This window comes from Ceratotherium simum, chromosome 2 (assembly GCF_057802395.1).
Source record: "Ceratotherium simum simum isolate JZ-2026a chromosome 2, ASM5780239v1, whole genome shotgun sequence".
Classification (NCBI taxonomy): domain Eukaryota; kingdom Metazoa; phylum Chordata; class Mammalia; order Perissodactyla; family Rhinocerotidae; genus Ceratotherium; species Ceratotherium simum.
The window spans coordinates 67,487,526-67,507,048 of NC_141901.1; the positions used below are offsets into that span (position 1 = coordinate 67,487,526).

The window sequence follows — 19,523 nt, forward strand, 5'->3', positions numbered from 1 at the left end:
GTGGGAGATAAAAGTAGGAAAGGAGAGAGGCCATCCCACCAGACGCAGCTATACCTGCTGATAGTGGTGAGTGGTTTTTGAACTGTTAGAGGGGCCCAGATAAGTCAATTAATTGTCTTACTTTTTGGTAAAGCTATGTGATTTTTACTATTAACAAGTACTTCTGGAACATATACATACATATATAAATATACAGGGATAAATAGGTAGATATAGATCTTACTTGTGGACATATAGTTGTGAATATGTATGCATGCATATATAGTATATATTATACACACATATACATGCACATATGCAAAGTCTATCATGAGTTAGCACATGAGTTGGGTATCCCAAAGTTCTATATATAAGTTGGCATTTACAGTAGTAAGTGTATAGCAAATTTTTTGTCAGATAGTATAGTACTTTTATGATATCTACAAGAAATGTTTTTAGTTCCATATTAGCTTCCCTGAACCAGTCAGTATTCAAGAAAGGCTGCCGTATTTTGCTGTGAATTCCATTCTCTCTTCCTCTTTTATGCCCCCTTGTCAATCTTTGCCAGGTCTTGACTCTGAATCTGATGCTCTTCCACTTGGCTCTGAGTTCCAGTTGAACACACTGCAATTAAATTTATCTTTCTGCTTGCCACTTGACTGGGTTTGATGTTACCAATTTCTTTACCATTTAAGATACTGGTACACCATTGGTTTCTTTCTCATTATACCTCTAAATTTAACGTGGCATTACCTATGGGAAAAAATGAATGGCTGGTGGTATTACACTCATAGAACAACTCATTAAAACTGATCGGCTTTGAGTGTCTGTGGAACAAGATTCAACTGGATTGGCACACTGGATAGGTTAAAATGTTACTGTCCTTTCAAATAAATATATATTTTAACTCTCTGATTGATATTCATTTTAAGAAAAAGAATAAATATAATTACCCAGTACTAAAATTCACATAGAGAAACAGATTTCATTACTAATTCACTTCTGTTGGCTGAGGCAGAGTCATTGTTCTTAAAATAAAAATGCCAACATGATTCCCACTTCTATGTTTTCTTGTCAGAGACTTTTCAAACCAATCAAATTTTCATGGGCTACTGTAAATATTTTAAAATCAAATGATAAAATAAATCACCCCTGCCTGGTGAACAGCACCATACCCTGCTTTATTGGTTTTAGAATGTCAGTTGACTACCACTGCCAAAATTTGGGCTTTTTCAACTGTGAATCTATTAGTTAATAAACAGAGATAAGACAGCTCTTGTGAAAGGAATATTTATATTCCTTTATATCTATCTATCTATCCTTTATATATGTAGTCATATATATATAAATATCCTTTATATATGTAGTCATATATATATATATATATCCTTTACATTTTCACTGGATGCTGATTTCTGTATTGGAGGAAACAGGACAAATGTACTGTTTTTCCAAGAGTTCATGTAAAACCATAAGTTACCTGTTATATTTCAACTTTTTTAGTCTGGTAATATTTTAGTTTTACTTATAAATATGTTCTCTGAGCTGATGCCTGATTGATTCACTCTTATTTCTTCTCTGATCTAAAGTATAACATATATACATCCATCTATCCATCCACCCATCCATCCAGTTCTTTATTTTTTCATTCAATAAACATTTATTGACCATCCCCTATATGAAGCTGGTGTTACGATTGGCACTTTACATAATTAATTTCATTTGATCCTCACAGCAGTCTTTCAAGACAAGTATTAGTATCTTAATTTTGCAAATAAGAAAGCTGATGCCCAAAGGTTAACCACTTGCCAACATCAGATTGTTAGGAGTGTTCTGCTCCTTTTTGTTTCCTAACATGGTCCTTGCAACATGGGGAGCAGTTAGTGAATGTTTATGAATGAATGAACCAGAATACATTTTACTACATTAAGTACCACAAACATTTCTGTGTTTGCCTGTATTCTTTCATTTACTCATTACAAAAACCCTAATAAGCTTGGTGCTATTAATGATCTACAGATGAGGGAACTGTGGTAGCGGTCGTAAATTAATGTGTTCAAGGTCATAGAGCTGGAAAATAGCAGAGTTGGGAATTGAATTTAGGCTCTGGCTCTGGGGTCCATGCCCTTCACCACCATGCTGATTTTTAGTCTAGCACAGTACATGATGCATCATGAATGCTCAAAAACTGTTTGCCACAATGGTGATGGTGATGTTGTAGAATGAGAAATTTTGTCTGATATATTGAAAAAGCTATTTTATAGTAATTATAGAATTTTCAAATTACAGCTGCATGGATTGTCTCTGTAAACCCCTAGAACACCTTATATTTACTCTACTTTTAACAATAAAATATCTTATTTTTTATCTTTATAGAAAAATAAGAGTACATCTGCCTTAGTGGGTAAATGTATTAGCATATATGTGTATGTGCATATATATATAGACATGGTTATAGTTAGAGATTTAAAACTAAAACTGGTGTTGTCTTCTCTTTCTCACGTTAAAATCAATTTGCATTTTAAAGCCTCCAAAATGTACCAGTGTATCTGGATCTGCATTTGAAAACAAGTAATCATGATTTTAGTAAATGATGCATTCTTTAATTGCTTAAAAATAAAGGTTTTCACATGAAGAAGTATAGCACAAAATTATAATCTTTATAAGGAAATTGGAGATAGAAAATGTGATTCCACCTTAAATCATGTAGAAGAAAACAAACCCACTATGGAGTCTGTTTCTGTAATCAATTGTTCATATGTCCACAAAGATAGCTTTGCTTTTTAACCCATTGCGTACTCATTTTTCAGTATTTGGTTCTGTCAATAGAGGACCCTGGAAGCAAAGAGGGTAATGAGGAGGAATGATAGTTTAGATGTATACTTTCCTGGAATGCCGGTTGAATTAAATCTTTCATTCCCACTGCAGACATACAAATCTGTAATCTGCTTTCAAGATGAATCCAGAATCAGGAGTCTGTATTCTTGTATTCTTGGTTAGGAGATTAAAATTGATCACAGGCCACACAAGGGAGTTGGCGGTGGTGTCACAGCTCAATGTGGTTAACGAGGACAGTGCTTGCCTCTGTTCTCCTTAACTGTGCACTTACACGTTACAAATATTATTGATTCCAAGGTCATCTGAGGCTGTGGGGAGGTTGTGTGACTCAACAATATTTTGCTGTTTTTAAGGGATAAGTGCTATGAGCCCTGATAGCAACTGGGACAGGTATGGTTTAAATTTGACAAATGAAGATTTATATTTTTTTGAGCTGGCAAAATCCTTCATGTAGAAATAATGAATGAAAATTTGATAGTTGATTTAACATAGGTCAAATGACTTGCAGTGAAAGAAGGAAAATAACGCTTTAATTATTACCCTTTCATCGAAAGGAATTGATGATAGGTTTGTCATTGTAGATCTGTGCTTTAAACAAATGAATAGTGCTTAGAGGATCCTTTTACAAGACATCATTTAAATTTAAGTAGGCATAGTTTACCTAAAATCATTTGAAAATGCAGCGTAGGTGGATGATATGTGAATAATTACCTACTAATCTTTAAAGCATGTTTTTTTCTGTCTTGTGAATAAAACTACTGTATTAACATTCAGAAAATTTAAGGTGCCACAGATCATTGTATGCTAAATTTTCAAAGACTAGGTTAAGGATCCTTCTTTTTATTCTCTAATAATAAAGATTATATGCTATTCTAAATGTGTATTTTATGTAATGGTGGAAGAAACGCTGTATCTAAGAGTTTATACTGGATTAAATCTCGCTTTGGCACTAAGTAACTATGAGATTTTTAGAATGCTTATTTTACTGCCTTGAACCTCAGTTTGCTCACCTATAAATGGTCATAAGGATATCTAGCCCATAGAGATGTTGTGGAGCTCACATATACAAGCAATATTTTTAAGTACTAGAACACTCTACAAATATACTCTCTTAAAATATTTGTTATTACTGGGCTTATTTGAAGTTGAGTCTGTATTTACGACAGTTGGTGGTGAAAATATCTTCTCAACTCCATTCTCTCTCTTTTCTTTATCATCTGTAGAATACATTGGCAAAACAGCAAGTTAGGGTTGCAAAAGAGTAGATTGTGGCTGGAATGTAAAACTGATTGGACTACATTAAATTGCTGTGGTTTTATATGCATCATGCTTTAAGAAGCAGAACTCAAGCAGTTTAGCATTAGAATATGACTTCTTAAAAAAAAAAGCAAATATTTACAGTTAAAAGAAATGGGCCTAAAACCATATATCAGAATAGAAATCACCTGTTCAGAAACTGAAAACAAAAAGTTTCGAAGCATTGACTGCTCAGTTCGTTAAACCAAAGGCATTTGTAATATAATTCATTATTTTACATTGACTTAAAAAAATGTGAGATTTTTATTGCTACTGTCAGATATAGCTCTATATACTATGGTTAGAGTGGTTCAGGTGCTTTTGAGTATAATTTACTTGTTGAATGTGTGTATATTGTATAGCTCATAGGGAATTTAAATAATTTCCAAAGAGCAACCCAGAATCTCAATCTGATTTCCTTGATTAATCCACCATCCACTGTTACTATAATTTCTTTACCTAGTAGTAGGAAAAGAGAAGACGAGAATGGGCTCCAATAATAATGAAAATAATTTCAATTATTATTAATTAAATTTCTTATGTCTGTGTAATGCTTCATGATTCAAGAGTCCTTGAAACAGCTCAGGGGAGGGGGTGCTAAAAGCTTCATTTTACAGATGAGGAAACTGAGACACAGAGACTAGGCTAATTTGCTGCACATCACACAGCTAGTAGGTGAAGGGACTGAGAGCAAACCTAGGTGTCACTACCTTGAGTGTATAAAGACCAGGAGCCTTTATTTGGTTTTGCTTTCAGAGTTCAGAAAATTGTTGCAGGGTGATCCACACGGGAATATGCCCTTCTGTAGGATTTCCAAACCCAGTAGAAGGGGAACAACACTTCCCTAAGTCAAAGCTTCAGTCTTCAGAGAAGCCCTCTTAAAGGTTGTTTTTAATCAAACAAATATTGCACAAGCTAAGTTATACCCATTTTGTATTATCCACTTACATTTTAGTTAATGTGGAGTTGCCATTATTGACTAATTCTTTCTTCTTAAGAAGGCACTCTACTGTGAATATGTTCTCCATTAATACTGATACCTGGGAAGGTGCGTGGTATATTCCTTCTCTGGCAAAATCTTTCTTTCTCTACTTTGTCTGGCATTACCACTAGAATATGTTGCAGTGTGGGTATCAGTATAGGGTTTATTCCATTTCCTCTTCTGATTTGCCTCATTTAAATTGATTCTCATAGTTACAGTACATGTATTTATATTTTGTTGTTTTGTTCTGTTTTATAATTCTCTCTCAATACATCTGCTTTGGTTATATTATTTCTAAAATTAATTGTAGGTCAGTGGCCTTGTTACTATACTTTTTTTTTTTTTTTTTTTTTTTAAAGATTTTATTTATTCAGTTTTTTCCCCCCAAAGCCCCAGTAGATAGTTGTATGTCATAGGTTCACATCCTTCTAGTTGCTGTACGTGGGACTCGGCCTCACGTTGGACGGAGAAGTGGTGCCTCGGGGCGCTCCCGGGATCCCAACCCGGGCCGCCAGCATCAGAGCGCGCACACTTAACCGCTAAGCCACGGAGCCGGCCCGTGTTACTATACTTAATTCAAGAAGGATGAGTCCTAAAATCAAAAGTACTCTTTTGAACACCTGTTTCTTTGTGCTTTATAGTGTATATTTTTAGACACTGGATAATTTTTTAAAAATTTTGTCTCTTTTTCTTCTGCAGACAAAAAAGTTTGAACTCATACCTCTCTTCTCTTGGCTTCCGGCATACCACTTTCTCCTGCCCCTCCTGACGGATGCCTCCTCCATTTCCGTTTGGGCTCCTCTTCCTCTTTCCTCCCTTAAATGCTGGTATGTCATTTAGGGCTGCACCCATGGCCTTCTTTTCTGTCTACCTTACACACTATCTCTGGGATTAGCTCTTTAGTGTGCATGGCTTCCAGTACCATCTCTTTGCTGGTAATTTTCAAATCTGTTTGTCCAGACCAGATTTCTCTCGTGAGCTTCAGACCTGAATTTTTACCTGTTTATCACCTATAGAACAACTTTCTGGTGTGTCCCACGCTCCATTAGATATGTCCAAAATGGAACCATGTTGTTCCCCTGGGGTCTGCTCTGCCTCCACTACACTGGGCCACAGTCAAGCACCCCATATTGAGGGGCCAATACAGAAAACTGAGATTCAGCTTTACCCTGCCTTTCCCTCTACCACCTACAGCCACTGGTTGCCAAATCCTATGAAATATCTCTGACATATATTTTTATTCTCCTGTATTTCCACTGTCAGTATCTTAGTGTGAGTCCCTTTTTTTCCCATTAAAGTTACTGTAACAGGAGAAGAGAGTTGAAACGTATCTCTAGGGAATCCAGAGGCAGTTTCAAATGCCATATACAGAATGTCTTTGAAGTATTAAAATTTCACTCAAAATTTGCATTTCATCCCTCAATATCCGTGTATCTGTCTTAATATAAACACCATAATTTAAATTACTTATCTTTGAGTGAAATAGTTGCCCCAGGAGGGTAAGCTGTGTTTATACTGAGGCTGTGGACACTCCCTGCAATGCTGTGTTAGTGGAGGTTACTAGTAATCCAAGGAGAGAAGTACAAGGTAAGTGCTCCTTTATTATCTGGCTTTACGCAGCCTCCCCTTTCCTGATCTACTTCCTTCATTCTCACTGCCTGCAAATCAATTCCACACACTGTCACCAATTCATTCTTGTTAAATATACAAAGCTGATTATATCATTTCTCTGCAGTGTCTCCTCACTGTAAAATCTAAACTCCTTGGTATGACTTGCATGGTCCTTGGTGGTCTGGTGCCTGCCTATCTGTCAAAGTTTAAATTTTGCTATTCCTTGTACCCTCCTGTCTGCTCCGCTGACCACACCCTAGTTCCAGTCAGATTGAACTCTTACCCCTCACACCTTTGTATATGCTGCTCATTCTTCCCCTTTTTCTACCACTGGAAACATACATCTTTCCAGATGAATCTTGAGTATCATTGTCTCCAGTCCAGGTGAAGTGTGCTTTGGGAGTGCTCCTATGGATGCACTCACCTATGCATCCCTCTCTCATAGCACTTATCCTGCTTTATTCTAAGTTTCTGATTGCATGTCCTTCTCCCACTAGATTGGAAGCTATTCATCTATGTATCCCTAGCACCTAATATGTTAGCTAGCACATAGTAGGCACTCAATAAATATTAACGACTAAGTGGTTAAATAAATGAAACATCTAAAATTTCTATTTCCAACTGATCTTAATCACAATTAAAAATCACAGCTAGTGTCTAAATCTAAAAGTTGAACATGAGAGACTGTATTTTTGTTTGGCTTTTTTTATGTAACAAAAATTTCAGAACTAGGTACATAATGACTATACATTGAGCCTGCCAAGTTTTATATGGGTTAATTACCAATATTTAAGTATTGAATTTCATTTGGCACTATGTTTAAGAAATCATCTGTAGTTTTTGTTGTTGTTATGGTGTTTTCTATTAAAGTTGTGTTAAATATCAAGGAAGAAAAATCAAGGAATGTACAAATATGAAATTAATAGGATTTTAAAAGTTTAAAATACATAAAAGTTAATTCATTTACTAGCATTTACCATATGCCAGTAACCATGCTAAGCAGTTATCATATTATTGAGATATATTATCTCAATTAATCTCCTTGGAAGGCAGGTTTAATAGATAAGGAAATTGAGGCTTAAAATTTAAATAACTGATTATGCAAGGTTACACAGCTAATGTATAGTGGAAGAGTGATATGAACAGTTATGTCTGATGTCAAAATCATTACTTTCTCTTACACCAGGCCTAATATACTTACAAATTCTTATGTAAACTGATATTCATTCATGGTGTGTAGTGATTGTCAGGTGTGGATAATTACATTGCATTTTGGCATTTATGACCACACTCTAGGCATTTGGAATGGCATTTGGATAAATGGTACAGCGTAATTGGTTTAATCGTGGTGAATGTGATTCTTTAACTGTAGTTGAGTCACAGACTCCTTCGAGAATGTAGTGAAAGGTATGGACGCTCTGCACACATACACAATAAAATGCATTCATATACAAAGATACACTTTTTTGATAGTCCTGGTTTCCTTGAAAAACCCAGGCAAGGTTCTGACTTCATTGCTAGATAATCTAGCTACTTTGTGGATGAACAAACTGAGGTTCAAGGTCAAGTATGTGTTTGTGAATTGTTCTGAAATTGATGTTTATCTATCAAGAATGTCTTTTGGAAAGTGATTACTTTGTGGAATTTTCTGAATTCCTAGAAAAGTATTCTAATTTCAAGATTCTTACTCAGCAACATGTCAGTAATTTACTAAACATATTCCAAGTATATTTAAGCATGGAAATAATTTGATATTTTTCTTGTATCATACACATTTCTTGAAAAAATCTATTGAGATAAGTATTTTCTTGTAGAATTTATAACATTACAGTAGTGATTTAGAGTAAAATAAATAAATTTGCACAGAAATGTATCATTTGTGTATAAGAGGAAAATGCATAATTAAAGTAAAATGACACTGAGTTGTGAATATCATCGTAAAATAACAGAATTATATGGTAGCCTCACCAGTATCTGATTGTGAATTGTATTTTTTACCTGTAAAACTAACCTGTTTGAACAATATAGAGTTATATTATGCTTACTTATCCATATAACAGTTCTATAAGGAAATATATTTTTGTAACTCTTCTCATTTTAAAGATGAAGAAGGGGAGGTTGAAAGCTTAGTGACTTGAGCGTGAACTTCTAGCTAATAGCTAATAAGTAACAGAGTCAGGAGTCCATTAGAGGTCTTCTGGTTCTGAACCAAGCAGCTCTCCATTGTTCCACAGACATGCTGGGGGGAATCACATAGATGCAAAAAACAAGATCCAGCAGCTAAGCGAGTCACCAAGCACATTTGGTGTGTGGTCTTTATTTTAAAGCCTGCCACTTGCTTCCTCAGGCTTGCTTTGTTTCACTTTGCAGAGCTCTGAAGGCCAGAGCCTACTTGGGTAATTCAAAATGATTCTTAGCTTTCATTTCAGTTTTAATCCATGACCCTAACTCTTGCATTGTGTTTCACCCCTTTTTATTCCAGTACTATAGCAAAGATTAGTCTGACTTGAAAGGAAACAGTTTAACTACATTATCTAAATGCATGTTATGTTAAAAATTATAAAGTTTTTGATATACATAATGCTTTAGCCTCACAATATAGTTGTAAAGTTCACCAGAACAATTTCAAAGAAGTTACCAGTGCCTGTATTTAAGAATTTATTGAATAAAAAATGTAGAAGTACAATTTTTAAAAAATGCCTTTGAGAAAGTAACTAATACAATACAGTGAATGTGTGGTACATTTACTGGTGATTAACACATTAGTAATACTTTCAAGATTACATTTTTAAAGGGGTCTTCTCTCTCCTACAGAATGTGTGTTTATGGTGGCAGCTTTAATGCTGTATCCTGCTGTGCAGTTCAATAGAGTATGTTTTTAGGTGGTTGGTTGAGGGTTTTTTTCTTTATGTATGTCGATGGAGATAAGTGTTTTAATTACTTTTTTAATGTCTGTGCTTTTGTATTTTTCTCCTCTCTTCCCTTTTATTTCCTGCTGTTGAGATTACTGCCTCATCTCCACAGCAGGTGGCTGTTGCAAATTTGTTTTCTTTGTAAGCCTGGTAGATTTATTTTGTAATATAACTGTTCCTTTTTAGTATTTTATTATTAATGATTTCTTTACTTTGGAATATAGTATACTTACATATCCTAAATAGTAATTTCCTAACACTGTCTAAGAATTCCAATCATTCAGAAAAAAGCCTTTGCCTGAGGCATATTGTTTGAGTTTTTTTTGCTTACCCTTACTTCATGATGTGAGGTTTAAAATTTAAGGAATTTGTTATATAGCAAAAGCCAAATGGGAATGAGAAACAGAGAAAAGAAATGGGAGAGAAATAAAGAAAAGACAAAAGGCCCAAGAGATAAAGCCCACTTTAATAAATAATAACAAAAATCGAAGAAATACGTAGAATTTTATGACAGAAATAGGAAATTACATTAATATATCTTTTTAGAAGAAGGATTTTAACGAGATCTTATGTTTATATTAAAATTAAATTTTAATTATTAAAATAACTTCTGCTAATTATAAGAAAATTGGAATATTACAAAAGTGTAAAGAAAAATACTTCATCTTTTTCTGTCCAATATTTTGTTGTTTTGGTTGTTTTGTATGTCCCTTTATCTAGAAAGAGCAATAGATAAGATGGATCCTAAATATAGAAATTATTTATCGGGAAAGTAAAGTACACTCAAGGATATTTGTCCATCTTTGAATTCTTGGACATTATTTTATTAATTAAAATAAAGTGTGTCTCTTTTTTTCAAATGTATAAAGGGAATAAAAATTATGAGACCAAAAATGCATAGTGAACCATATTCTCATTTTGTTATATGAAATTGCTAGATATTTTATTACAGATTAAAAAATTCTCTAGAAGATTTTTAACTACTTAGATTGAGTTTATTTCCTATATATTGCACTGTGAATACATTCCTTTCTTAATATTTTTATATTGTTTCTCACCCATACGTAATCTAAATTGGAGCCTGGTATTAAGCTCCAATATTAAATTATACGAACTGATCCCATTGGTGTGATAGAACTTGTGCATATTTTCTACATGAAGTCATAAAAGCTAACCGAAATACATTTGTAACTAAACTTTGTAGGAATTATCATCTTTGGTTATTTTATTCTCTTCTTCAATGCTTTAAAAATTTTTTACTATTTTATAAATTAAATACAAAAGAAGATCTTACATTCAGCATCTATCAGATTTTCAAAATTGTATGAGTACTCAGTAGTCCTCTTGGTTCTGGACTTCATTATTGTCATGTGTTTCTTACAGAAAAATACCTTGTGTAACGGGAAAAGATGTGATTTGAGATGGTGACTCCATTCAGAACATTTTTTAAAAGTCTTCATCTTGTTATACTCTAACCAATTGTGTGATACACACAATTAATGCGAGTGATCACATTGAGAGAGAAACTAGACAGCAGTTATATGAAACAGATGTTTAATGGGGATATGAAAAATCAATGAAATGAATACTATTGTGATGCATGGTGGTCTTATTTCATATGTGTTATATTGAATCACTCCATTCTTTCTGAATTCACTGTGAACACTCAGAACTAAACGTATTTACGGTGGGGTGTCAGGGAAAAGATGTAGTTTTATTGAGAAAAGAATCACAACAGGGCATCATTGATCTGTTCTCTTTCTAATCAATATATAGATCCTAGAATGATAACCCATATGGCACTGTTGTCCCTTGGAAATAAGATATAAATGCTTTGAGTCGTATAAGTGATCTTTCAGTGACAGATGAAAAACTTTATAATCCATTGTGTAATTGTTCAATGCTTAGACCCTTGAAAGGAATGTTTTATTTCCATGTTGAATCTCAACTGTTCGGGCTTTATATAGGAATAGTTTACCTTTTCTCATAAGTATATAAACACATGTATACATAGATACAAATATTTATGGTTTTATTCCTATATTTACATATCTTATATACAGCCATTTAAATGGCTTCTTATGATTAATTGCAATATATTCTGGTTTTGGAAGTGTTTGCTGTGAATCATTTTATCAAATGAGTCTTTATTTTCCATAGTTTTTTATATTTTACCCACGACAGTAATAATGACTTACATTTGAATATGATCTTAGATGTATCAGAGTGTTTTTATATGCACTTTTATACCTAATTTTCAGAACAACGCTGTACCTCAGGCAGGGATATCTTCATTCTAAAATCAAGAAATTTGAGAACCATAGTATTAAGTAATTTTACCCACGTACAGCTAGAAAGGGGAAATAATGAGACTAGAACTCAGTTCTCCAGACTCCTGGATCTGTGCTCTCTGAGATACAGTTACTCTAACTGCTCCAATTTGAATGGCACATTAAACATTAGAGGGTCTTAATCTTGCTACTTTCCTGGTCTTGAAGCACATGTGGTTTGAGTCCACGGTTGTCTGTAGAATGAATGAGGTTAGAATACCCTTGTCTGGCCACAGCCTTTCATTCTAGCCAAAGATGTAAGTTTCGTGGATTCTAATACCAATTTGTCCAACACTGACCACTTAAATGCATAATAGTATTAACTGTGTGTGTCATGGTTTAGATGAACATTTAATTTATTTCTAGCCAAATGTATCATTTTATTAAATCAAACATAGGTTTTTAGGGAGAGAATGCAAATAAAAGGAAACATTTATTTCACATCTTTGCAAAGATCTTTACATATATTGTTTTCATTTTATTCTACTAACAATCCTCTGATGAGGCTGCTGCTGCCCAGAAAGAATAATTTACTTGCCCAAGGTCATAATAGCTAGTGAGTGCTAGAACTAGAATTTTAATGCAGAAAGTCTGACTTCAGAGGTTTTACTCTTATTCAAGATACTCTATTTACAAATAATTATGGAAATAAGTCAGTTGGCATTAAGATATTTTAAAAAGATTCAATAAACAAAAATAAGGAAAACCAATGTTTACATAGGGACATTTCTTTTACAAAGACATGGGTGGATAGCTGTGGTAGATAGCTTGATGTCCCTCAGTGACAGTTTGTTTAATGAATCCATGTTTAATCTGCATATTTTAATGTTCTTCCTCCTGCAGCACCATTCCCCAAACCAGGCTTAGGAAATGAGGACTGAGATCATACAACACGCTTCCTCCTTTGAGAAAAAAGTGAGATCTCGGATGCAAAAGTCCTTGGAAAAGTGAAAACCTTAGGACATTTGCCGTTAGGTACATTTTGCTGTTCTCAGCCAGTAAACTCGAGAGTACTAACATAATCAGTGGGATTTTATTTGTCTACAAAAATCTTCTTATTGAAAAAGAACTCGCGTGAAATAACAAAAATTGATGTGCCTATAGAGAGAGTTCAGTATACTAGAGCATTGCCCGTTTCTGTAAGCCACAGTCTTTTGTCAGGAACCTGAGGCAATTTCTTAGTGTTCTGTGCTGTCTTCTCCACTTCGGTGGGATGTGTGAGACTGTCTCCAATGACAGATCTGTCTGACCACCATCTTTCCAGCTTAGCTGTCATTCGAGTGGATGCCTTCAAGAAGGAGAGCTATCACACAAATGCTTGCTCAGTGCAGTTAACACTGCGTAAGTGACCCGGTGCAGTAACACAGGCACATTATAAAATCCGAGGAATTCTTAAATACGTCCTACCATAGCTATGAAGACTCAGCTTTAAAAACTTATTTCTCCTCTCTTACTTACTAGATGATAATATGAAAGAGAATATTTAATATCTTGATGTTAATTGAAGTTGTGCAGAACTTAGTATGAGCACAAAGAATTTACTTATATACTGCTGTTATTTGTTTTGTAGTTGTCCCAGAAGGAGGTGCTTTGAAAACAAAGGAGAGATACATATTTCAAAGAATATCAAATATTGAAAAATAACCAGCAGATACCCAAGGGGAATGCCCTTAAGAAGGAAACATTTCAGAAAGGAATTGTACTAGAGAAAATAATCGCAAAACAAAGATGCAGCCTAGAGAAGCAGCTGGTCTTTTCTGTAGCTCTAGATTGAAACCTGGCCACAGACACGTTCTGTGTTGTATGCGTATCTATATAGCCTAACAGTGAAACTTAATTACATAAGCATTGAATGATTAATTTAGATATCACTTGTTATGTAGCATCACATTATAACAGGGCTTAGTTATAATTTTATACATGAAAGAGGCAGCATTTTGAAGTTAAAGCATAAACTCTACAGCCAGACTGTCCAGGTTAGAAATTGGCACTGCCACTTACATGTTTGTGACCGTCAGCAAAGTTTTTCGTCTCTATGCCTCAGTTTCCGCATATCTAAGATGTGGAAAATAATATTAGTTGTCTCAGTTGTTTTGAGAATGAGGTGAGTAATTAGAACAGTGACTATAATATAACTAATCAATACATGTTAAATTAGATTTTCCATAATATAAGGAGATTTTTATTTATTTTCAGAGAACTTGAAAATTATCATTTTTCACTAATTTTTAAGGAGGTGTTCCTTTGTGTAAATACATGCTGAAACACCCAAAACTTCAGTAACTATTCTAAGGGAACTAAGAAACTATCTGGCCTTCTTAAAAGACAAAGAACACTATACATCTACTAAGCTGAGCTGTTTTGTTTGTCAAATCTTTGTCAATTCCTCTTTATTCATAAATCCCCTTCTTCCCACTGAAAGGTGAATTAAAAAGTCATTTCAGTGTCATTTTGAAATCATCCTGGTATAGACACATACCTTATTTATTAATATGCCACCTACTCTCAGGGAAATCTTCCTTTGATAGATGGGTATTTGCAAGTTTTGTTGTCTTTCATATTTCACTTAAGATTGCTTCATTTTTCTTTCTTTGTAGCACTTTGTTTAAATTTGCCAAGGTTTGATACTTTACTTTGATTTAAGCTCAATTCTTTCCTTGCCATAAGATGTGAAGTTTGAAAGAATTGATAAGCTAAAGAATAAATAAACTTATCTTAATATTAATAGCTGATATTTATTGAGCATTCACTACATGCCAGGTCTTAATGCTTCGCATATATATATATTCCTTCAAATCTCACATATATGGGAAAAGTGTAATTATTATCCCTATTAGAAATGCTGTAGTAAAAGATCAGAGCAATGGAGGAACTGTTTCAGGTTCTCCAGAAAAACAAAATCATTAGGATATATATATATAAAATTTATTTCAAGGAATTGGCTTGTGTAATTGTGGGAGCTGAAAATCTGAAATCTGCAGGTCAGCAGGCAGAATTTCTTCTTTCCCAGGGAAACCTCAGTTTTGTTCTTAAGGCTTTTCAACTGATTAGATGAGGCCTACCCACATTATCAAGGAAATCTTTACTTAAAGTCGACTGATTGTAGATATTAACCACATCTACAAAATACCTTCACAGCAATACCTAGGTTAGTGTTTGATCAGACAATTTGAGACCATAGCCTAGCCAAGTACATGTAAAACTGACCATCACAAGAACTTACACAAGATCACAGAGCTGGTAAGTGGGAGAGAAAAACTCATACCAAAGTCCATCTGATGACAAAGACCCTGCTCCTAATCACCCTATAGTATCATGGTTAGCAGAGGCTAGGGTACTTCTGCCAGCTGGGCCAGACTATCCATGAGTCTGTGAGGAGAGCTTCAGATGCACTATTCTAGGACATAAGGGATGACCTGTCACCCAGGGTGGGGGGGGGGGGCTCCATGGACCTTGGGACTCTAAAAGTGTATGTGACCTGGAGTGTGGCTAAAGAGGCTGCAGAGATAACCCAATCATAAGGATCCTGTCCAGATACTGGCTCATTTTTCCTCTCCTTAAGCCAATATCCATAGGTCAGAACATCTAACCGGTGCCCTTTTGTTACATTTACAGGGAGAATCTGACCCAGTAAATGTTAAAATCATTATAGTGATAAATGCAGAGTGGGGTGAAAGCAGAGGAAAGTCGGTTGTCCTTGTCAGTGTCTTAACCTAAGTGAAAAAATGAAATTTAAATTTTACCAAAGCTTTTTTCTTGTGACATTATCCTTGCAGGAGAGGAAAAGTCGTCTCTGTGGGTCTGCTGGTACGTTTAATAAGAATGCCTTGCATTTCTTTGGATAAGTTATTTTAGTAGTGAGTCTGCAGAAAATAATCACAGATGTAAAGCTGCCTCTCTGCCTTAACCATGGCAAGTAGTGAAAACGCCCAGATTAGGAGTTAGGAAAGGAAGGGTTTTAGACCTTATTGCCGGTAACTGTGGAACTGTTGTCCACCACGTACGTTCTCTGTGCCTTGTTTTTGATCTGCCTTAAAGGTTTTTGCTTATCACACCACCTTGAAATTGCATAGCACTTCAGGTTGTTTTTCTTGTTGTTTGTGATTTTTTAACAGGAAAATGAAGTGCAATAGAACATATGCTATCTCTATAGTATAGTAATATGAGAGAGGAGATAAGTCCGTATTTAAATCTTGATATGCAGCATATGTATATGTTAGTTTGACTGATCAACTGTAGTTTAAACTACAGTCATCTTTTAATAGCTTTCAAGAAAAATTGTTTTGTCATCAGAGTCGTCAGATACATATTCAGCTATTTTTATATAACTGTAATCACTCCCTCTCCCAGGCTTTCTAAAAGAATTACATAAATAACCACACATTTATGTAATAGTTTCCATGTTATAAATATACGTAAGGAGTATTCCTCTATGTCAGAAAATGAAGAAACAATCTTATACCCATTTCATTTAAAAACAAGCCAAGGCAAAGGCAAGTCAAATGCCTTACCTAACTTTCCTAGAAAATTAAAATAATTTTAATAACAAATGGTCTTAATTTATGAGCAAAGGGCAAATCTTTGGGCAAGGAGGGAATGCCGGACAAGGAAGAAAAACGTTTGATTTAATTTGAAGGGACAGCGGGGTTTATTGCCAGTTACACACTCAATCTATAAGCACTTTCAGCTTTCAGACCAGATACGGTACCTACCTTACCTCTCATGACAACAGTCATCCTTGGGCCATGCTTATTACTCTATGTGTCCACCAGCAACTACTCATTGCCCTTCATTTAACTATAAAATAAACTCACTCTTCTCTAGAATGACCCACTGGTAGACTGGGTTTTGGACGGTAAATAAAATTAAACTATAAGTTTCCCCCTATGTTTCTGGAAATGAGGTGAATTGATTCTCCAGTTTCCTAGGGTGAGGTGATTGCTATCAGATTTGCTGTTTATACTTTGAAAGAAATTTTAGTCTGCTATTCATTTTCTTTTCAAAATTTTGGCAATTATTTCCTAATTGTATAGTTGATACATGCGTGTTGTAGGAAATTTGGAAAACCGGGAAATAATAAAAAAATAGAATATCCATAATCCCACTACCAGAAATGATCACTGTTTAAATTATATAGTTTATATATTCTTTTTTTACAAAACTTGAATCATACTATACACAGAGTTTTGTGTCCTACTAGTTCGTTTAACACTATATTTTGACTACAATCTAATACCATATTTTTCAAATATTCATTTTAATGGTTGTATTTTGGTCTGTCATTTTCCTTTTTAAAGTAAAACTCATTTATTCATTCTGTTGACATTTTGGTATTCCTCCATTCTTTTTCTCTCTCCCTCTCTCTCTTTTTTTTTTGCGTTGACCATTTTTGTACGTTAAACCTTTATTTGCATGTTTTAGTGTTTCTGTAGTATAGATTCAAAACTGTTTTCTAAAAATTGAGCACCAATGTGAATTTCTATCAAAAGACCATGACAAGTCCCATCTCTACACTTAGTCTAATTCTCTTAAATTCTTTACTTTTTAATAGAAAGGAAATCGTATCTCATTGTTTTAATTTGTGGTTCTTAAATTAATAATGGAGTTAAGATTTTTGATGCTTATAAGCTGTTTATATTTTTTCTTATCCCAATTTTGTTATCCATTGTTTATGCTTCTATTGAAAAGCTAGTATGTTCCTCCTTGAAATTGAGAAACTTCTTTATGTAGTAAAGACATTTTATTTGTTAAAATATTCTCCTGGTTAACCATTTGCCATTTAATTTGTTTATAATATTTTTGAAATGTAGAAGAGGCTGAATTTTTCTGGTAAACTACATTTCTTTTCCTTTGAAGTTTTTCATCTATTTTTTTTTCTTAGAATTATCTTCCATATAGAGGAACTAGGTACATATGTGTCCATATTTTCTTTTAGTTTTGGTGACGCTTTTTTTATATTTAACACTTCAGCACACCAGAAACTTATTATTTATGACTTGAGGAAAGAATATAACCTGATTTTCCCCTGAACACTATATGTATGTGTATGTGTGTGTATCCATGTTTCTGCCTATGTATATGTGTATGTGAACATGTGATTTATAATGTGTGCTTAGTTATATATTAAAGGTATGCTTGGAGATCTGTTACATTGTGTTATGTACATTCTTTTAGGTTGATTTGCTTATAGATTTTTTTTCCTTTAAGAACCACATTATTTTAATGATTGCAGCTTTCTTTTTTTTTTTTTTAAATATCAATTAGGAAAACTCCCTTCTCCTGCTAATGATGTTTTATAAATTTTTATTACTTAGGTTTGCCAGAACCCAATAAACACCGCATCTTCCAAGGCCTGACGCAGGACCAGGGGTTTTACACGTCCAAAGACTTTTTGCCACTTGTAGCGAAAGCCAGTAAACCAGGTATAAGATATTGTCTTTTGTTCTTAATGTTGCCTATGTTGTTGTATGTATTATAAATTTATATTAAATCCAGGCTCAGTAGGACTGTTGTTTAAATCTCAAATTTATCCTTTTATAACACCAATATAAAGTTAAAAAAAGAAAAAAAAAGCATAATGTAAGCATTTTCCAGAATCGTCTATTTGTTCATTCTTCCAATCAAACATCATCAGAAGGATTTTTAATTGTATTATATTCAGGTCTAAACTGCATCATGAAAAATTGCTTTAAAGTAAGAGCATCCTTAACAAACATTGGAAGCTATTCTTTAAAGAAATGGCAGGAACTTCAGTTTGGGAACTATTTTATTTTTTATTTTAAAATATGACAGATTATCACATATATTACATGATTTATGTCCACACAGGCAGTAATATTCAGTATCTTTGAACAACAGTTTTCTGAAGCTAAAGTAAAACACATAGTCTCTGTGTCATGTCACTTCATACACCCAGGAAGAACAACCTGAGGCTAAACCTGTTCAGTGCTTTGGCTGCCCTAGTCATTGTCTTGGTGATAAAGGAGTTATAGTATATGCTCCAAAACCAGATAATCTAACTCCTTTAAACATATATTTTTTTTTTTTGAGGAAGATTTGCCCTGCACTAACATCTGTTTCCAATCTTCCTCTTTTTTTCTCCCCAAAGCTCCAGTACATAGTTGTGTATCATAGTTGTAGAGTTGTAGCTCTTCTGTATGGGATGCTGCCTCAGCATGGCTTGATGAGCGGTCAGTAGGTCCTCGCCCAGGATCCGAACCGACGTACCCCAGGCCACCGAAGCAAAACGCACAAACTTAACAACTGTGCCATGGGGCAGGCCCCTAAACATGTATGTTTTAATGAAGTCTGAACTTCAACTATTCCAACATCTAATTATGTGTGGAAAAGATAAGAACTTATGTTTTCCCCTAAAATTGAAAAAGATAAGAACCTTTCTCTGTTAGATCACTCTGCAGAAGTTTACAGCTAAAGATGTGTACCATCTCCATCTTTCTCCTTCCAGGAGAATGGGATGCTTGTATACCTGCAACCCTTTCTAAGGAAGGTCATAGTACATATAGCATGTATTTGAGAATTATAGAGTACTGATTACATAATCCCAAATACAAACTC

General features: G+C 34.3%; 1 protein-coding gene across 3 annotated transcripts in view; it reads left to right on the top strand.

Annotated features, from left to right (window-relative positions):
• The window catches only part of DPYD (dihydropyrimidine dehydrogenase), a 777,563-nt gene that overhangs the window by 315,507 nt on the left and 442,533 nt on the right, over positions 1–19,523 (top strand). For all 3 annotated transcript variants that reach the window (XM_004420800.3, XM_087446926.1, XM_087446934.1), the window contains one exon: positions 18,263–18,370. In XM_004420800.3, the coding sequence (XP_004420857.1) occupies positions 18,263–18,370 (108 nt within the window). The remainder of the gene's footprint in view (positions 1–18,262; positions 18,371–19,523) is intronic.